A 16,294-nucleotide genomic window follows, 5' to 3' on the forward strand; every position below is an offset into this window, starting at 1 on the left:
GACAGAGCAAACACTAACATTTCTGCAGAGAAAAAGCATGCAACGACACTGAGTTAAAGCAAAAATCAAGCGTGTTCTCCTCTGTTTACTGCAGGCACTGTTTCAGGCCTCAAAGGGCTGACAACGCTCAGGCTTCAGCTAAAGAGCTGACAGTCGTGCCTACCCCACCCCGCATTGAACATGCAACTTCACGCCTGCAGGTAGTCTGTCAGAATCAGGACAGGATCAGCATTCATGAGAATCCCTCTTCGCCCACACCACAGTGAAAAAGAGTGAGACGATTTTGCAAAAGCTTGATTGGTGAAACCTGCTATAGACCATGCCTTTGTGCTTCACTTGGGAAAAGCTGGCAAAATACTTTTCCCCATCTTGCCCAAGGAATCTACCTTTCACAGAGCATGCGCTGCCACTCACTCTCCTGTAACAGTGTCCTGCGTCAGTCACATACTGTGACTGCTTCTAACTGCACGGACTCTACATAGGGGGTGTTTACTAACTAGCAAGCACACCAGAACAGGCATGACAAATACCTAGTATATTAGAGGCCGAGGCCCACCAGTTGGCTTCAACCCATGCTTTCCTAAGACAATGCACATATGTCTCAGAGATTCCTCTCCAGCTTATCCAAGCTCTCAGAAAGGCTTTTCTTTATGTTTTAAAAGAGGCCTCGGATGCTAAGATACCATTCTGCTTTCTTAAGTAATGTCACAAGACTTCTGCTTTGGCCACACAGTTGCTCTTTAGAAATGAAAAGGAGAGACCGTGCTTCTGCTTGGGACAAGTGGCAAAAACACTGCAATCTTTTTTATAAAGAATGGAGGGGAAAAAAGAGGAGGGAAAAAAAAAAAAAAAGATCAGGAACTGAGTTCAGTCACTCTGGGAACCCAGCCTTTATGTACTGTTTACCAAAAGGATGAGCTGGGGAAAGGGGTGAGGGGCAAATGTGTGCATTAGGTCTCACCTGCTGATTCTCAGGAGTCATGAATATTCTTATAATCCCCGTCTCTTGGCCCAACGGGCTGCAAGCCTTTTCATCACAAAGCTTGATTTCAGCAAGGATCCGGGAGTTGCTCTAAGCTTCAGCAAGCAGTATAATATTCCCATGTTTCCACATGAAAACAGCCTCTTGCCACAAACCACTCTCCAATGTTTCTTCTCTGTTACTCATCTACTAATAGCATTTGTCTTTCAGACTAGATTAGATACTTAAATAAGTTCTGTTCTGGGCTATGCAGAGACCAGTCGGCAACCACAATTTCTGAGGTAGTCAGCATGTTTTTTTCATTGCATACGTAGTATTGAGATACAGGTATATTTATAAAATGTGCTACACACTTGTAGCTAAAACCAAGACACCAGAAACAAAACTGAAAAGGGACACGAGCAGTAGTGTGAATTATACCATATATTTTTCAAGCCAGACGGCACTATTGTAAGCATCTAATCTGACCTTCAGCACATCACAGGCCAGAGAATGTCACCTGGTGTGGGCTCAATTTACATGCCAATAGGGCAGAGGAGGACAGGGAAGGAGGTTGTGCTGGCAGGAAAAGCAAACAGGGTGTGTGAAAACATGTAACAAAGCAATGTACAGAGATAAACCACCACGAGATAACCTATGGCTAGCTGTACTTCCATAAGCCTTGTTGAATTCCAATTGTCAGGCACCGGGCAATGGAAAATTACTTTCTTTTACTGAAAAGGGAAGTGGTGTCTCCTCCAGCTGAAGGGATGGACTATGAATAAAACGACAGGAGGGGAAAAAGGACTTTTTAAATGGGAAGCTCTTACTTTCCTTATGGCAATAGTATCCAGTGGCAACCAATCTTGGGCCATGAAACAAACATTTAATAGCTTAAAAAAAGCTTCCTTGCAAAATTGATCAGAGCTGCCAGATAAAAGTCAAGATAAAAATTAATCTTTTGTCCACTGGTTAGAGCAGAGGTACTTGATAAGAACAAAAGGGATAGCATTGCCTTCCTGGTTATCAGTGCAGGATTTTTTAAATTTTTAGTTATTTATATATTTTTTAAAGGGCCTTATACAGTTAATATTCACGCTGATCTTGCTTGTGAGAAAGTAGGCAAGGCCTCACAAGAAAGCTATACATCATCAGTACTGGAACCCTGTGAAAGTATAAAGTGTTTTAGCAAGAAATCCCAGGGGTAGGGCAGGGAAGCTATCCTATTTGGATGAAATATTTAGTCCATAATTAGTCCTAAACTATAAAATAGTTTGCACATGCAAATAGCTTTCAGGTTAGGTGGTTTTGAGATTACAACTGCTAGATGAACTCATCTTCTAACCGAGATATACAAACATACCACAGAGGAATACATACAAACAAAGTATGAGCAGAGTTTGTTTTGGGGATGCCCTGAATCCCTGAATGCAGGATGTGGAAGTTTGCTTTTCAAGCTTAATACTACTTATTTTATAACATGTCATTATCATGTAGTTCTATAAGCGCATGCAGAAAATATGTTAATATGCATAGGCATCAATATGATAGACGATATCCCTTATGTCTGTACATTCAAGCTACAGTCCACCAACATAAAATCATTAATGTATCTACATTTTTTAAGGCAACACCCTTACCTGGGGTATGACCATCCTCTTTCATCCACTTTATGCCTCTGTCTTTCATACCAACTCCGAGGCCTGATATTCTTGCATTCATTCTATTTGTTCCAGTGTCTGCTTTGGCTTGTGGAAGCCTTCTGTAAAGCACACATGCCACACAAAGTGATAAGCCCAAATGATAAACAGGCCTCTCACTAGATTTCTACTGGGCTAAGTAGATGGAGATTGTTGTGCATCTCCCATTTTCCTCCCAGATGTATGCTGCTGTGGCAGTTCAAGTTACCCAGAACGTTTCTCTTCAGCAGAACACCTCCGTGAATACTGAGAATGAAATAATGTAGATTGGTTCTTATTGTGGTTTACTTATGATTTTACACTTCAGATACTGCAAACTTACTGCTATGTACAATTAAGACTTGGAGGGAGAAATATTTTTGTTACATGCGATACCTTAGGAATCCATTACTCAGGAGGCAAGAATGACCCTCCAAACATCATGACATTGATGGCGCAGAGGGCAAACTTACGACTATGCAGGATAGCCATGGTGGTATTCTCACCTCACATTTTGCTACCAGTCACATTCCTCCAGCCTTCCTTCTACAAAAGTATCTTCAAGGAGGCAACTGGCATCTCTGGTATGGAAGGTCTCATCGCTCCTCCTAAGATTCAGTCCTGGCGTGCGGAAACCATTGCTTTCCTTACCGCCAAACACATGATCCAAGATCAATCCCTAAACAAACCAACATGACTCTCTTCAAACCTAAGAAGTGCTCTGACAATTTCAGGCATAGGTCTGAAACACTCCTTTGCAATCCGTTGTTGTTTAGTGTATGCCGTACTCGGCTTTTGCCTCAGCCTCAACTTCTTCTCAACTAAAACACGTAACACTGGGCTGTTCAAAGGTCGTTCTTTGTTTGCTTCTTGTCTGCTCTTAAGATAGATGTTTCAAGGCATGAGAGAGGATATAAACACATGCACACTGGGGAGGGGGGAAAAAAAAAAAAAAAGGTGTCCAGGTGTTTAATCAATGCCAAATGTGCAAGAATTCCAATTCACTGCTTTCTCCTTTAATCTGGCAATTCCAAGGGACCAAGCGTGTCACGACTTGTACCCAGAACACTTTCCGCTCGGGTGAGTTCAGACAAGGTCTGCATTAACTCCCCAACCTGCAAGAAAATTATTTGAAACAAAAGGTTCAGATATGTCCCTTTCCCTCCAACAAGCCTGGAAACAAATGGTACAGGAATGAGGTCAGAAAGGAATCATCCGCCTACCATACTGCTGAATTCATTTACCTACCTCAGAGCCCATTCAAGGAAAGGGGTGGGATGGGGAACAAGGGATGATATAAAGCAGAATGAAGCTCTGGGGTCGCTTGCTACATTACAAGATTTGACAGGCCTTTGCCAGCCTTCAGCTTCTTTGTGTCTTTCACATAATAGAGAAACACAAACTGAGCAGCCTGTGATCTGGGGGTTGCACTATTAGACGGAGCAAACCCTTTGCAAATGCTAATAGTATTGTAGCATCCTGTCAGGCAGCAACACAAAAAAGGATGTTGATTTTCACATGAACCAGAACAGGCTCATTGTAAGGAAGGTTGCAATGAATGTTCCATCTCTAAACATCAAAAGCCATAGGCAATTGGCTTGTGGACATGAGGCAAAATACTGCTTCAAATGTTCTTAAATACAGGGGGCATACTGTTACCTTAACGCTTATTTCACGAGGCTAGCAAAGAGAGAACAGTTGCTTGAAATGGAAGTGAAAATGATCTTTGGTTATGATTTCTGTAGTGAAATAATTTCTAGATCTAAAGATACTTTTGTTGTGCAATCTACTGTATTCTAGCAGTCTGGAAGAAATGCTCCTTTAGGAAACATGAATGGGCAGATTCAGTCAAGGGTAGAGTTTATGTCATTTCCAAATGGTAAGGTTGATAGTAGTAGAGCACAAACAGAATGTGCTTGTCCTTTACTGTTCTAAGGATGTGGCAGCTGTCAGTCTTGTCCAGTGATGCCCAGCTCTTTCCTGAAAAAAGCCTCTAAAATGTTAAAGATGATACAATGCTTAAGCTATTTCTGTTATAAAACTTATTATAAAATACCCTTTTCATTCAAACTTCACATCTTCCCCTCTGTTAGGAATGGTATAATCCAAGGTGTTAATAAATGCATCACTCTGATTAACCTTCAAAAATTTCATCATTGTCCTTTGGGTGAAAAACTTGAACAAATCTCATCTTGTTGGTTGTCACTACCAAGGAGAGTTCAGAAATCCATTTTAAAGTCAGAATGTGAAATCACCACACAAGTTAGGACACACTGCTCTAGAAGCCCTCTTAGACCCTACAGACTTCCAACAGCAGCAAATAAACAGCCTTCTGTCAGTGTTTTGCAACACAAACACACAACCATTTGTAGCTTTGCACAGTAAACAGCTTTTCAGCAGAAATGGCTAGAAATACTTCTGAAATTGGCTCTAGAACAGCACCTAGAGCCAATTCCAGAACAGTCCCACAGCCAGTGGCAGGCTCATTTCTGGATTCATCTCCAGAACCCCACCTAGAGTCAATTCAAGAAACACTACGATAGCTGCTAGACTCAACTCAGCCTTATTGCCACAATCACTTCTAGAGCCACTTCTGGAAACATTTCCACACTGACTGATGGCACCAACCCAAGAAACTTCTCTAGAGTCAATTTCAGAAACGTTTCTAGAACAGTTTCTGAGGTTGGCTCTAGAGCTGTTTCACAAGACATTCCAGAAGCACTTTCAGAACTATTTCCTGAACCACTTCTACAGTCAAAACTAAAATCATGCCTGTGATTTTTAGCATTTCTTACAGAACAACAGCTTGGACAATTTCACCTTCTGATGTGCTACAGCACTGAGGTGATGGCAGATGCAAGCAAGATTTGTGTGCACAGAAATCTGCATGGGTTTTCCATTCCAGCACCGCAGCATAAACAATCATTACAATCTCTGTATCCTTTCAGCTTCTTCCCTTTGTTTCTGTACAGTATTTTATACTGAAAAATTCCTGATGACAGCCTTGTTCTGTAAAAGCTCTGTGATCACAGCCATATAGAACATATAGCACTTTTGACAAACTACAGTTTTAAGAGTTATCTGACTACATAGGACCTATCTTGCAAGGGCTTTACAATGCATTTTATTTATCTTACTGAATAAAAACTAGCAAGTGATCAATCATGGTCTGTAAAGATTTCCGCAAGGGAAGATGGATTACTGAACTAATTACAAAACAGAACAGGATCCAATAGCTCTAAACTGACATAAAAAATAAAATAAAATAAGCAAGTGCCTTGGAGATGGTAAATCACTGCAAGGGCATCCTATCAAGTAAAGTGATAGAATCTTTCAAGATTTAAGATTGCTTGAAACCTTCATGTCAAGATGAAAGCGTGTTTTTTTTTCTTTAAGCCAATTATTAAGCTCTATAGAAAAATATATTTATTTCCATTATGCAGGTGATCAGAGAGTGTTCATAAAACGCCTCCTAACCTGGAAATCAAGCATCAAGAACCATGTCTGTACACAAGACAGCAGTAACTGGAAATACAGTAGTTCAGGCTAGCATGGTAGTTTGTTATCAGAACGGTAGTCAAACCTCTACTTTCTCTCCAGGCTTTGGAAATGGGCAGGTTTCTACTTCTCAGTCAATGGACTTCCCTAGTCAGATGCTTCCTGAGGAAATGAAAGTAAAAGGAAGATACTGGAAGCTAGATTATTAGCTGCTGTTTTTTCAGATAGCCATACATGCTAAGTTCTTGTGAGGTACCCCAATATCTGAGTAATCTTCACCACCGCACATCCCATCCGTGTGAGGAAGCATGGCTGGAACTAAAGCACCTCAAGACCTAGAAACACATTCCAAATAGTCAAAGAAAACTCGTGCTGCAACTCTGCAAAAACACAGAGGTATCATCACAGACCCAGTTCATATGGCAACACCTTCACTGAGATAAAAATATCCCACAGACATGAGGAAGAACAAAGAGTTCTAACTGACTCAAGGGGCCCTGGGTCAGACTTAGAGATCCCATATTTCAACATTTCTCAACTGAAGTGATGAAATCTCTTGCATCTTTTTTAATACAATTGTTAGGAGTTACTAAGTTACATTTAAGATATACAAAAATTAAATTATCTAAACTTTAGCTTTGGAAATACATCATAACTCGGTTTAGGTTCAAAATATACTCAGTCAAAAAATTGATTAATATATCCTTGATGGTGAAATAGAGCATATCAGTACATTTGTAATAACGAAGAACTTCACTCGACATTTTCACCCTCTAACTTAACTACGCTTGCTTTTGACACTTTTACACATTTCCAAGTTTTTCATCTCTCTGATAACTTAGGATGAGGTTACTAGTAACCATTCAGAAGGAATAATTCTTGACATTTGAAAAAGCACCACTTGTACCTTTTTCATGAAGAAGCGACAGAAAAACCCTTGGCCATTAATATTTAAACCTTGGCTCATAAACCTCTCATTTCACGAAAAACAGAAATATCTTACCATATCTACATGACAGTAAAGAACATGCTTTGGAAATGAAATATCCATTTATGGAGTAATATCTGCATTTGCTAATCCCCTCCCTAATTTCAAAAAGCCACAGAAGTTACAGATTAGTCTTTGCTCCTTACAATAAATTGCTTTATGCAGAATCTGAAGGTAGTATATGTAATACAGAAAAATATCCTGAACTTGTGCAAAACAGTTTGGAATAACATACTTTTCAGTATCACATGAATTTTAGAGACAGTTCAAATAATCATGTTTACCATCTAAAAATTGTTGTAATAGCCAGCATATCCTTCTTATGCTGCTTAACATGACTACAGCTAACTATCTAGTAAGATACTCCTTACAAGGAGCAACTCTGAAGTGGCCAACTGATAGCACTTATTAAGCCCATTTTCACTTTTGTTAAGTGATGCTAACTTACTAGTAAGATAAGCACAACTTGCCATAACTCTTCTTTCCTCTACCTTAACATAAAATCCTATAAAAAACAGCATAAAATTACCTGTTGCTTATTTGTCAAGACCATTTTTGGTTAGTTTAATCATGAAATCAAGTTAATGTAGAGTTATAATCCTTCACTGATCCTAACATGCCCATGTCTGCAATTTAAGCTTTGTGGTGCAAATATGCAGCACCTTCAATACCACAGTTTTACAGCGCATATTTTTTTTTTTCAATTGATTTTGTAAAATTTTTCTTCATCTAAAAGAAAAAGAAAAAAGAAAAAGATATACTCCTGAATTCATGGGTTGGTAAGCTGACTGCTCTATAATTCTCAAACCCACTGTCCCAGTAAGCATGTTTATTTTAAATGCACCTGAAACTAACACTCCATAACTAGTCTTCCTTTATACTCCGAGTATCAGTTCATTACCTAAACTTCCAGAGAGATAAGCTTTCAACATCATCATTTTTCGTAAGACATCTTTGTCTAAATGTATTACATAAATGGTAAGGTAATCACCGATTTATATAGTAAAAGATAACAATACAGTTACCACTAACTTGATGCTGACACAACAGTTCCGAATCAGACATTTTAATATCATTAACAGTATACTTTTTCCACAATTTAACAAATGAGAAAAAGAAGGCCAAAGTGACTTCTGAATTAGGTGCAATAGCACTGTGGTCAAAACCCACATTTTATTATTCCTTCAGTTACATTTTTATTCAATAAATACCTAGTTTTCATGGAATACATCATGCTAAGTCTTAGATGAGCAGCACAGAGAAGTCGGAACTAAAACTATAGGAACATCACACTAAAAGAGATGAACGCTGGGCCACTGGATGCGGTATTTTGCAACATTTACATTACACAGAAGTTTCAAACAGTGATTCTCTAGGTAAATGCAAAAATTCTTTTTTTTTGTTGTTTTGTTTTTTTGTTTGTTTTTTACAAAGAGGGATTTAACCCCAGTACAGACTTATCTCCCTTGCTATACAACCTAAGGACTCTACCTTCAGAATTGTGCAAACTTACATTTCTGAAGTTATCTTCAGAGAATGACGATGACACAAGCCATTTTTTTCATTTTTCCGTTCTCAAACACTCATTTTCAGGAAGTAATTTTAAACAGAAAATCCCAAAACATTCAGTTAGATCACCCTGAAATAGTTAACCTTTCAACGCCATTTTATGAATAGCTCTACGTTAACTTTTTGTCCACTTGACTAACTATTTTATGTCTGAACATTTGGGGAACATCTTACCAAATTTTGTATTGTTTCCTCTGAGAACAAACAGAAACAGTATCTGTTGGAAAATGTTCAGATTCCTCTCTTTTAATTGCCACACATCAAAATCAATAGCCTTTTCAAAAGGGAAAAATAAACCTACGTCAATTTTTCAATGTACATAATCAGACAACTGCAAAACAAACTGTTTCAGGCCTAATATCTTCTTCCACAGAAGTATTCAGAAGTGTATCCAGATCATTTGTGGCAAAGTGTGGGCAGAAAAATATGGTGGCGATTAATCACCAGGCACCTATGATACAGAGCCTACATCATGCTTAAACTTGTCAGAAGTGACATTTCTATGGCAAAACTGAAAGGCAGTAAAAGACTACTTACTATTTTTACTATACCGAATGATAGAAATCAAGTGGATGTGGAAGGACTTTGTGCATAACATTCTTATAAAAGCAATTTTGGTCTTACAGTAGCTATTAGAAAAATGAAATGAATTATATTTTTCCTTTTTTAGTTAAGGAGGTTGGACAAGTTGGAATTGTACAGAGTATCCTTCTACATTTCACACGTACTCGATCAGGTTACTTTGTACCTATGGTGAAGGGAGGAGTTAACAAGGAAATCAGAGTCTGTGCAATCCCAGAAATGAAATGTAATCGGCTATGACTCAAGAGTAACAACATATATTAGGAAAGAACGGGTAAAAGGAGCAGCTGTTGACATTATTACCTGAGCCAAACCTTTTAAGGTGTCAGTGAATAGCAGTCTGTACTTTCCCTTGAAAGCACTACAAGAATTGCTTGGATGATGTCCCTCAAGAGTTTCGGAGTTTAACAAAATCCACAACTTCCTCTCAAGATCTCCATACCATGCTTTTAAATCTGTACCAGAGTGATCAGAGATGCTTCAACACAGAGCATAACAAATACAAATGGCATCACTTAGAAGGGCGTTTTAATGTACATACAAATACTAAAACTTTATGTCAAACTCCCAGGATCATTTGCAGGCAAGAAAATGACAACAGATAATATCATTTTATGAATCTGATCCAGCTCTACCATACAAGACAGATGCCAAAAATAAAAGCTTTTTTCCTTTCAGGAAAAAAAAACCTTAAATGTACAACTTCAGCAAGCTTCCAAGCTATCTCACCGACACACAAGTCAGATTCTTCTGTCATGTGCACGTAGCTTCAAAAATTAAAAGAGCACGTGGATTTTAACTGAATTTCTCAATCCCATGAAACATTATTTTCTTTCTCCTCCAGCATTTCAGGATTTTCCCCAAAAGATAGGAAAGAGAATGGGACACAAAAGCCATTTCTATTCAGTCTTCTTTGTGCAAGGTATCCTGGAAAAGGCTGCATTCTTGTGTAAAGTTGCTGTTGAAACAGAAAGGAGATTATTTTAAAATGCGTGCAAATATATGACAGCACTTAGGCTTATGTTTTTGAGAATTAATATAGAAGAAAGAATTTTGGAAGTTACCTGCATGCAAATATTTTTGCTAACAATACACAGTGCCTTTAAGTAAAAAAAGAATCAAAATGCTTTTATAGACAAGTGTTCCCTTAATTTTGATTCCAGCTAGTTATGCCTTCTTTCTCTTAACACAGATAAAAATAATGAACTGAGAGTAATCAAATAGCCTACAGTGTTTCACAGTATCTGAATAACTAGCCAGTAATTGTATTTCTACTAAGTTTCATATCTGCTTGTAGCATAAAAGCTGAAAGTATAGTTCTGCAGATTAAAAGCAAGAAGCAGCAGCAGCCAGGCACTGGAATAAAACAAAAAGGAATTTTCACAAAGTCTGTATGAAAACATGTGCATCTAAAAGAGATGGATAGTCATTTTATACTGAACAATGAGAAAACTGTAGCAATCTTTTTATGATCTAAACATGATTACCTGCTTGAACAATCTACTTTTCTTGATGGAGGGCTTCTATGAAAGCTTCAAGTTTTTCCTGGATTTCCCGAACTTTTTCTGAAGGAATTAAAAAGATCACTGTTCAAATACCTACTACTTAATTGAGGACATGTCCAGAAAGAAAACAAAACAAAACAAAACAAAACCCCCAAAGTTAACCAACCTGCAAACATGAACAAAAACTAATGCTGTCATCAATATTACCCCATGCAGTTTCTTAATTACTAAGATTTAGAACATTTTTCTACATCAGAAGAAATGAAACCCTGTCCTCATATGAAGAACTACAAACATATTTTATGATTATCATGCTAATGTAATAATTCAAAAATTTACCAAAGCAATCCAATACTAGAAACGTATTTCAAAAAATTGAAATTTCTAGTAGATCATGCACAGCAGAACTACTGTACACCTGTTACACGTAGGGAGTTGTTATGTTTTAAATAATGCTCACTAATCCCTTTCTCTTTTAACCAAATATCCTTATTCTCCACAGCAAGTGTCACAAACACTACTGATCATTCTAAAAAGAGTTGAAAGCCAGTGCCCTTTCAGCAGGGAGAATTTCACGGAACCAAACGTCAGTATTCAAGACACCTATTCAAAAGGGCATGCACAATGTTAAGAATGTTTAAAACTTGCACTTGATTTCCTTGCATTTCAGTAGTAACCAGATGGATGTGGGCAGAATCTTATTTTATATAAATACTAAAGCTGGGAGTTTATTTCTCTACAAAAACACGACTTGAACACAACTACAAATAGTTAGTAAGAATGAAAAGGCAACATTGATTCGGAAAAATTCAGGGGTTTAGGCATTTTTCCACTCTTTTCTCAATTCCATACAACACTTGTCATCGTATAACCTATTTGATTTAATAAATTGCTTATGAAGCAAGATTTAGAATGTAGCTGGAATCCAAAGCCTGCGAGATTTCCTGCTTCTCTCTCACCACATCCTCATTTGAAGCTCCTTCTGTGTGTGATTATAGCCATGAAAAACACACACTTCAGAAATATGAAGGAACAGGGGGAGAGCAGTAGGACAGACAAAAATAAGTTAGATGAGCACAAACACAGCCACTTTTTTTTTTTTCAAGCTAAAAATACTATTTGATTAAAGCCGTATGTTCCCTTGTATGAGACACCAAGGTCTGAGCTTTTTTTTTTATTAAAAAAATCTTTTATTAATGTTTTCTTCTCTTTAGCAATACCATATGTTATAAACTTGCTTTGCTGAGCTGAAATAACAGCAAAACAGAAAGAAAAATAAAACAATCAGCCTTAAATGGGATACATAAGCCGGGGGGGGGGGAAGACCTCCAAAGAGAATGCTCTAAGAATGTAGCTAAGAGAACTAAAAGTTTCATCCAGTAACAAAGTGACAATCCCACAGAAAGTAGAGATCCATTTTAGAGTAATTATAAATGATATTGATAATAATAACAAAACCTCAAGAAAACCCTGTAGTCCTGTTCTAACAGAAGTAGAGAATTTTACTTAGCATTTGAAATAAAATATGGAAAATAGCCTGCATGAGGATGAAGAAATCTCAAACTAGTATCTTTATCATGCAATTCTTAGATGATGAAGGGCACGCCACTTATACTTCAGTGTCCCCTTCCCCAATGGTGTGCTTATCTGCAAACACAGATGTACAACGAGGCTGAATCACACTCTGGGTCCTAAAGAAAACACCAAAGAACTTTCTTGAATTTCAGCTGATTTTGTTTTTTTTAAAGTACTTTGATATTAAATGAAGATTACAGTCAGCATGAGGACAAAAGCTGTATCTTGGAAGTTAAGAAACAGCAGTAGCTGATTTTTACCGGGGGTGGTGGTGGTGGGTGGAATAGGGGGGAAAAAAAAAATAAAATCCTTGATTCAGTTCAGAGAGAATCTTTGAAAGCTGCCGGGGGGGGGGGGGGGGGGGTGGGGGAGTAGTCCCATGATCACTTCTCCTTACTAAGCACATTCAAAGTATTTTCATTACTATCTTTTTAAATGAAAAAAGAATATGTATTGCTTGCATGTCAGTGTATAAACCTCTTGTGTAATGAAAACATTAATTCTATGGCATTTATTTAGGCAACTACTTAGCTTGGCTTCCAATACTGATGCTCTATGCATGTTTACAAAATTAGCCTTTGAAATAACATGCTATTATCTTGGACAGAGTTGACATATTTTTGGAAATTATTAATCCTGGACCTCACTCTCCAAAATGAGCAGCAGTTGCCAGTGATAACTGGAGATTAGATCTCACGACCCAGATGATCTCCTCATGTTGTGCTTTCAATAGCTTTATTTTTGATGGTTTTTTTTTTTTTTAATTGCTACATGCTTTCCCCAAGTATGTTGTTTATATTGATCAAGCCATTAGACTCAGTGAAAGCAGGCAGATTTAGCAGTATTAAATGCAAGTATTTTCCCTTCTCAACCTCTTGCTAATGAAATATTCCAGTCCTGAAAATTAATAGCATCAGCAAGAATCTATAATTATTATTTTACCCTTTAAAAAAGGTTTGTGCCAACAAAATGTATTTTAATTTTCTGATTAGGGCATATTAAAATAACAGGATAGCAAATATGTATTCCACCAGAATATACTGAATCAGCTGTGTTTGCTCAGAGAACAGACATACTAAAATTGCCTCCATATTACGAGCACTTTATTAGTTTTTATACTTGGACTGAACTGAAATGATTGCTTAACTGTAATAATTATGAGGTCTTGAGGTAATTTAATACTTTGAAAAAACATGCTGGCTATTCTTAAAAAAGAACAGTTACAATGACTGCCAAATAGCTGCAATTATTCATGCTATGCCCTGTATTCTTAGCGGTAGTAAAGCCTTTTGCAGCAGCAGACCCCAGCCAACCTGTAACATTTTCCCACAAGTCCATTCTGTAGCACAGAGAAGCAGTCTGCTAAAGTGGTTTACTTTTTAAATAGGCTAATGGCAGAGTTATGCATTTACACAACACACATCTTAATAAACCAGTAAATATAAATGCTCGGGCAGAACTCTTCTAACGAGTGCAAGTGCAGGGTCTGCAATTCTGGGACAACTGCCCAAAGTTTCATCAGCACCACGTGACATTGCATTTGGAACAACAATTAATTGTTACAATTCAAGAGTCAGATGTTACCCATCTTTATTTGGGGAAGTTCTCTCCTCTGTGAAATGCACAAGCTGTATACCCACATTTGCAGGGTTTTGATCGACACCTAGATCAAAATATTAGTGACTTACACTTGTAAATTATAGTACATTTTGTTTTGAGGAAGGTTTATCAACATGCCAAACCTAGAACATCATTTGGGCTTCAGATAAGAATACTTACTATGTAAGTAAATTAAGGGATAGACAAAGGTGACCTGTTACTCTTTCTAGGTTTTGTGATACTGTGTTTTTCCATGTACAAGTAAGCCACAGATTAAAAGCATTCAGATTGGTAGCAAATTATTTTTGTAATAGGTCGAACTAGCCCCGCACTGTTATACAATGCTTCAATATCACAGAAGGCTGTTAAAGTACTACACCCTTATTATATGGTATCGCAGAAGTTCAAATATATATGATCGCTTACACTAGATTCTAGAAAGACGATGTGGTCTTTGGTAGTTTTAATGCGGACCTGAAGTTACAAATACATAGTTCTTCCAGCACCTGTTAAACAGTGATCAAAAATCAGATGAAATCAATGAAGAATAATTGTAACTAAACCCTTGTTTCCATCTTTAGAACAGTAAAATTCACAGGCCTAGGGGCAATGAATGGCTATTCTACTTCCCATTTACCCCGTGTTTACCTAAAAGATAATCTGGTTCATACATCAACTCATTATGCCTCTTGATCTGGTCATGAATATTCCCATAATCCTCCCTCCATATCCCATAAAACTTCACTGACAGAATGAGGAAATTCTTTATTCAGATGTCTTGAGATCCTCATTCATGCTCAGTCTCTTCTTATCTCCACATGAAATGATACTGCTACCCACTCATTTTCTTTTCATTAATCCTGTGATCCTACATCTAAAAGGCTCAAAACCGGACTAATTGATCTGTAATGAGGATTTGGATACACTGTGAACACAGAAAGACGCTGCCACAGATAAAGTTTGCTTTTCCTAATATCATAAGCTGGTCAGAAGGGAAACCCCTGAAATATTCAGTCTTAAAAGGAGTGCTTGCTTACTGATTGCTGCCTTAGATAGCCGAGCTTATCTACTAATTAACAGTGCAGAAGCTGGGGAATCACTGCTAAAATGAAACAGCTAAAGTAAGTTATCAAACGAAATCTCCTGAGGTAAGGCCAAAAAATCGCAAAATAATATTAAACACAAATTACAAAACCAAAGTACATAATTGATTTATTTCAGCCATGCTCTAAGTAGCAAGAAAAAGTTTTCTAGATATTTTCCAGCTGCATTTATTGGTTTAATAAGAAGATGTGGCCTCTGCCCACAAAACCTGTCTTGCTTATGCTTCTGAAGACAAATGAATTTTGAGACATTCAAATCATACATACTCACCTGCCAAAACCCAATGGTTTTAGCACAGAATTTTAAAGATGTTCATGTCTGTCTGTGCCACAACAGGGAGAAAACTGCATGAGTATTTTAGGCAAATCCAAAAGCTTTTCCTTCCCCTGTTTACAAGTTTGCTCATATGACATCAATTTTCAGTTGCAGCATCAAAAAAAATTGTACAATCTTTCTGGACACAGATCCATCTTTATTTTGTACTTTGACGAAACTTATAGCATGAAACCACCATGATAAAACCGTGTTAATACCTCATAATAAATCCTCCTGTTCTACCTTGAAGTGATTTTTACCTCCAACTACTGTTTACATAGCTTTGATATTTGAAAGCTTATGGTTGTTACTCCTTTTACTCTGGATTCTGCTTAGACTTTAGCCCCCTACTTTTTTTTTTTTTCTTTTTAATCTTCCTTCCTTTCTTAATCCCTTCCTTGCCTATAAACATTCTCACTGCTTGCTGTGCTACTTCTATGTTACGGTTAATTAACCATAGAGGCAGAAATGTTGAATTTACTGCTGTGAATGCATCATCTTTCCTCTAGTAAAAAGGAAAGCCCAGTCTGTAGTCAGATTTCATCAGAATGCCCAGAAGCACACCATTAAAACCTAGAAATGTCAATCCACAGTTTCCTATTGAAAGCCGAATTTTAGCTTAGGGCTACCTAAGACACAAACCCCATAGCTGTATGCAACCCCCTATGAACAGTCAGGTGGAGAAGTGGGGGGAAATCATCTCTTCAGAGTTCAGCCTTTCGTACCTCACTCCTGGATTTTCTAAGGGCCATGCAAAAGCTTTACTTCTTGTTGAAATAGTATGAGGCAGCACGCTCACAGCCACTCCAAATAATGCCCCAGAAAGCAGACTTTCCACCCACAGTTACAAGACCTGCATCAACATGCCTTCTCATGTATCACACAACCACAGCCTAACAGCTACTATAATTTACCGATC

At 37.7% G+C, this 16,294-nt stretch overlaps 1 protein-coding gene across 1 annotated transcript in view; it reads right to left on the reverse strand.

The window, feature by feature from the left end:
* Window positions 1-8,180: 8,180 nt before the first annotated feature.
* Window positions 8,181-16,294, reverse strand: part of OPA1 (optic atrophy 1 (autosomal dominant)) — a 57,768-nt gene continuing 49,654 nt past the window's right edge. Inside the window, exons 30-31 of the mRNA XM_009334102.1 lie at window positions 10,765-10,842; window positions 8,181-10,235 (exon numbers count right to left, since the gene is read on the reverse strand). Of these exons, the coding sequence (XP_009332377.1) occupies window positions 10,778-10,842 (65 nt within the window). The 3' untranslated portion in view covers window positions 8,181-10,235; window positions 10,765-10,777. The remainder of the gene's footprint in view (window positions 10,236-10,764; window positions 10,843-16,294) is intronic.

The sequence above is a fragment of the Pygoscelis adeliae genome, unplaced genomic scaffold, assembly GCF_000699105.1.
Source record: "Pygoscelis adeliae isolate BGI_AS28 unplaced genomic scaffold, ASM69910v1 Scaffold161, whole genome shotgun sequence".
NCBI classification, from domain to species: Eukaryota; Metazoa; Chordata; class Aves; order Sphenisciformes; family Spheniscidae; genus Pygoscelis; species Pygoscelis adeliae.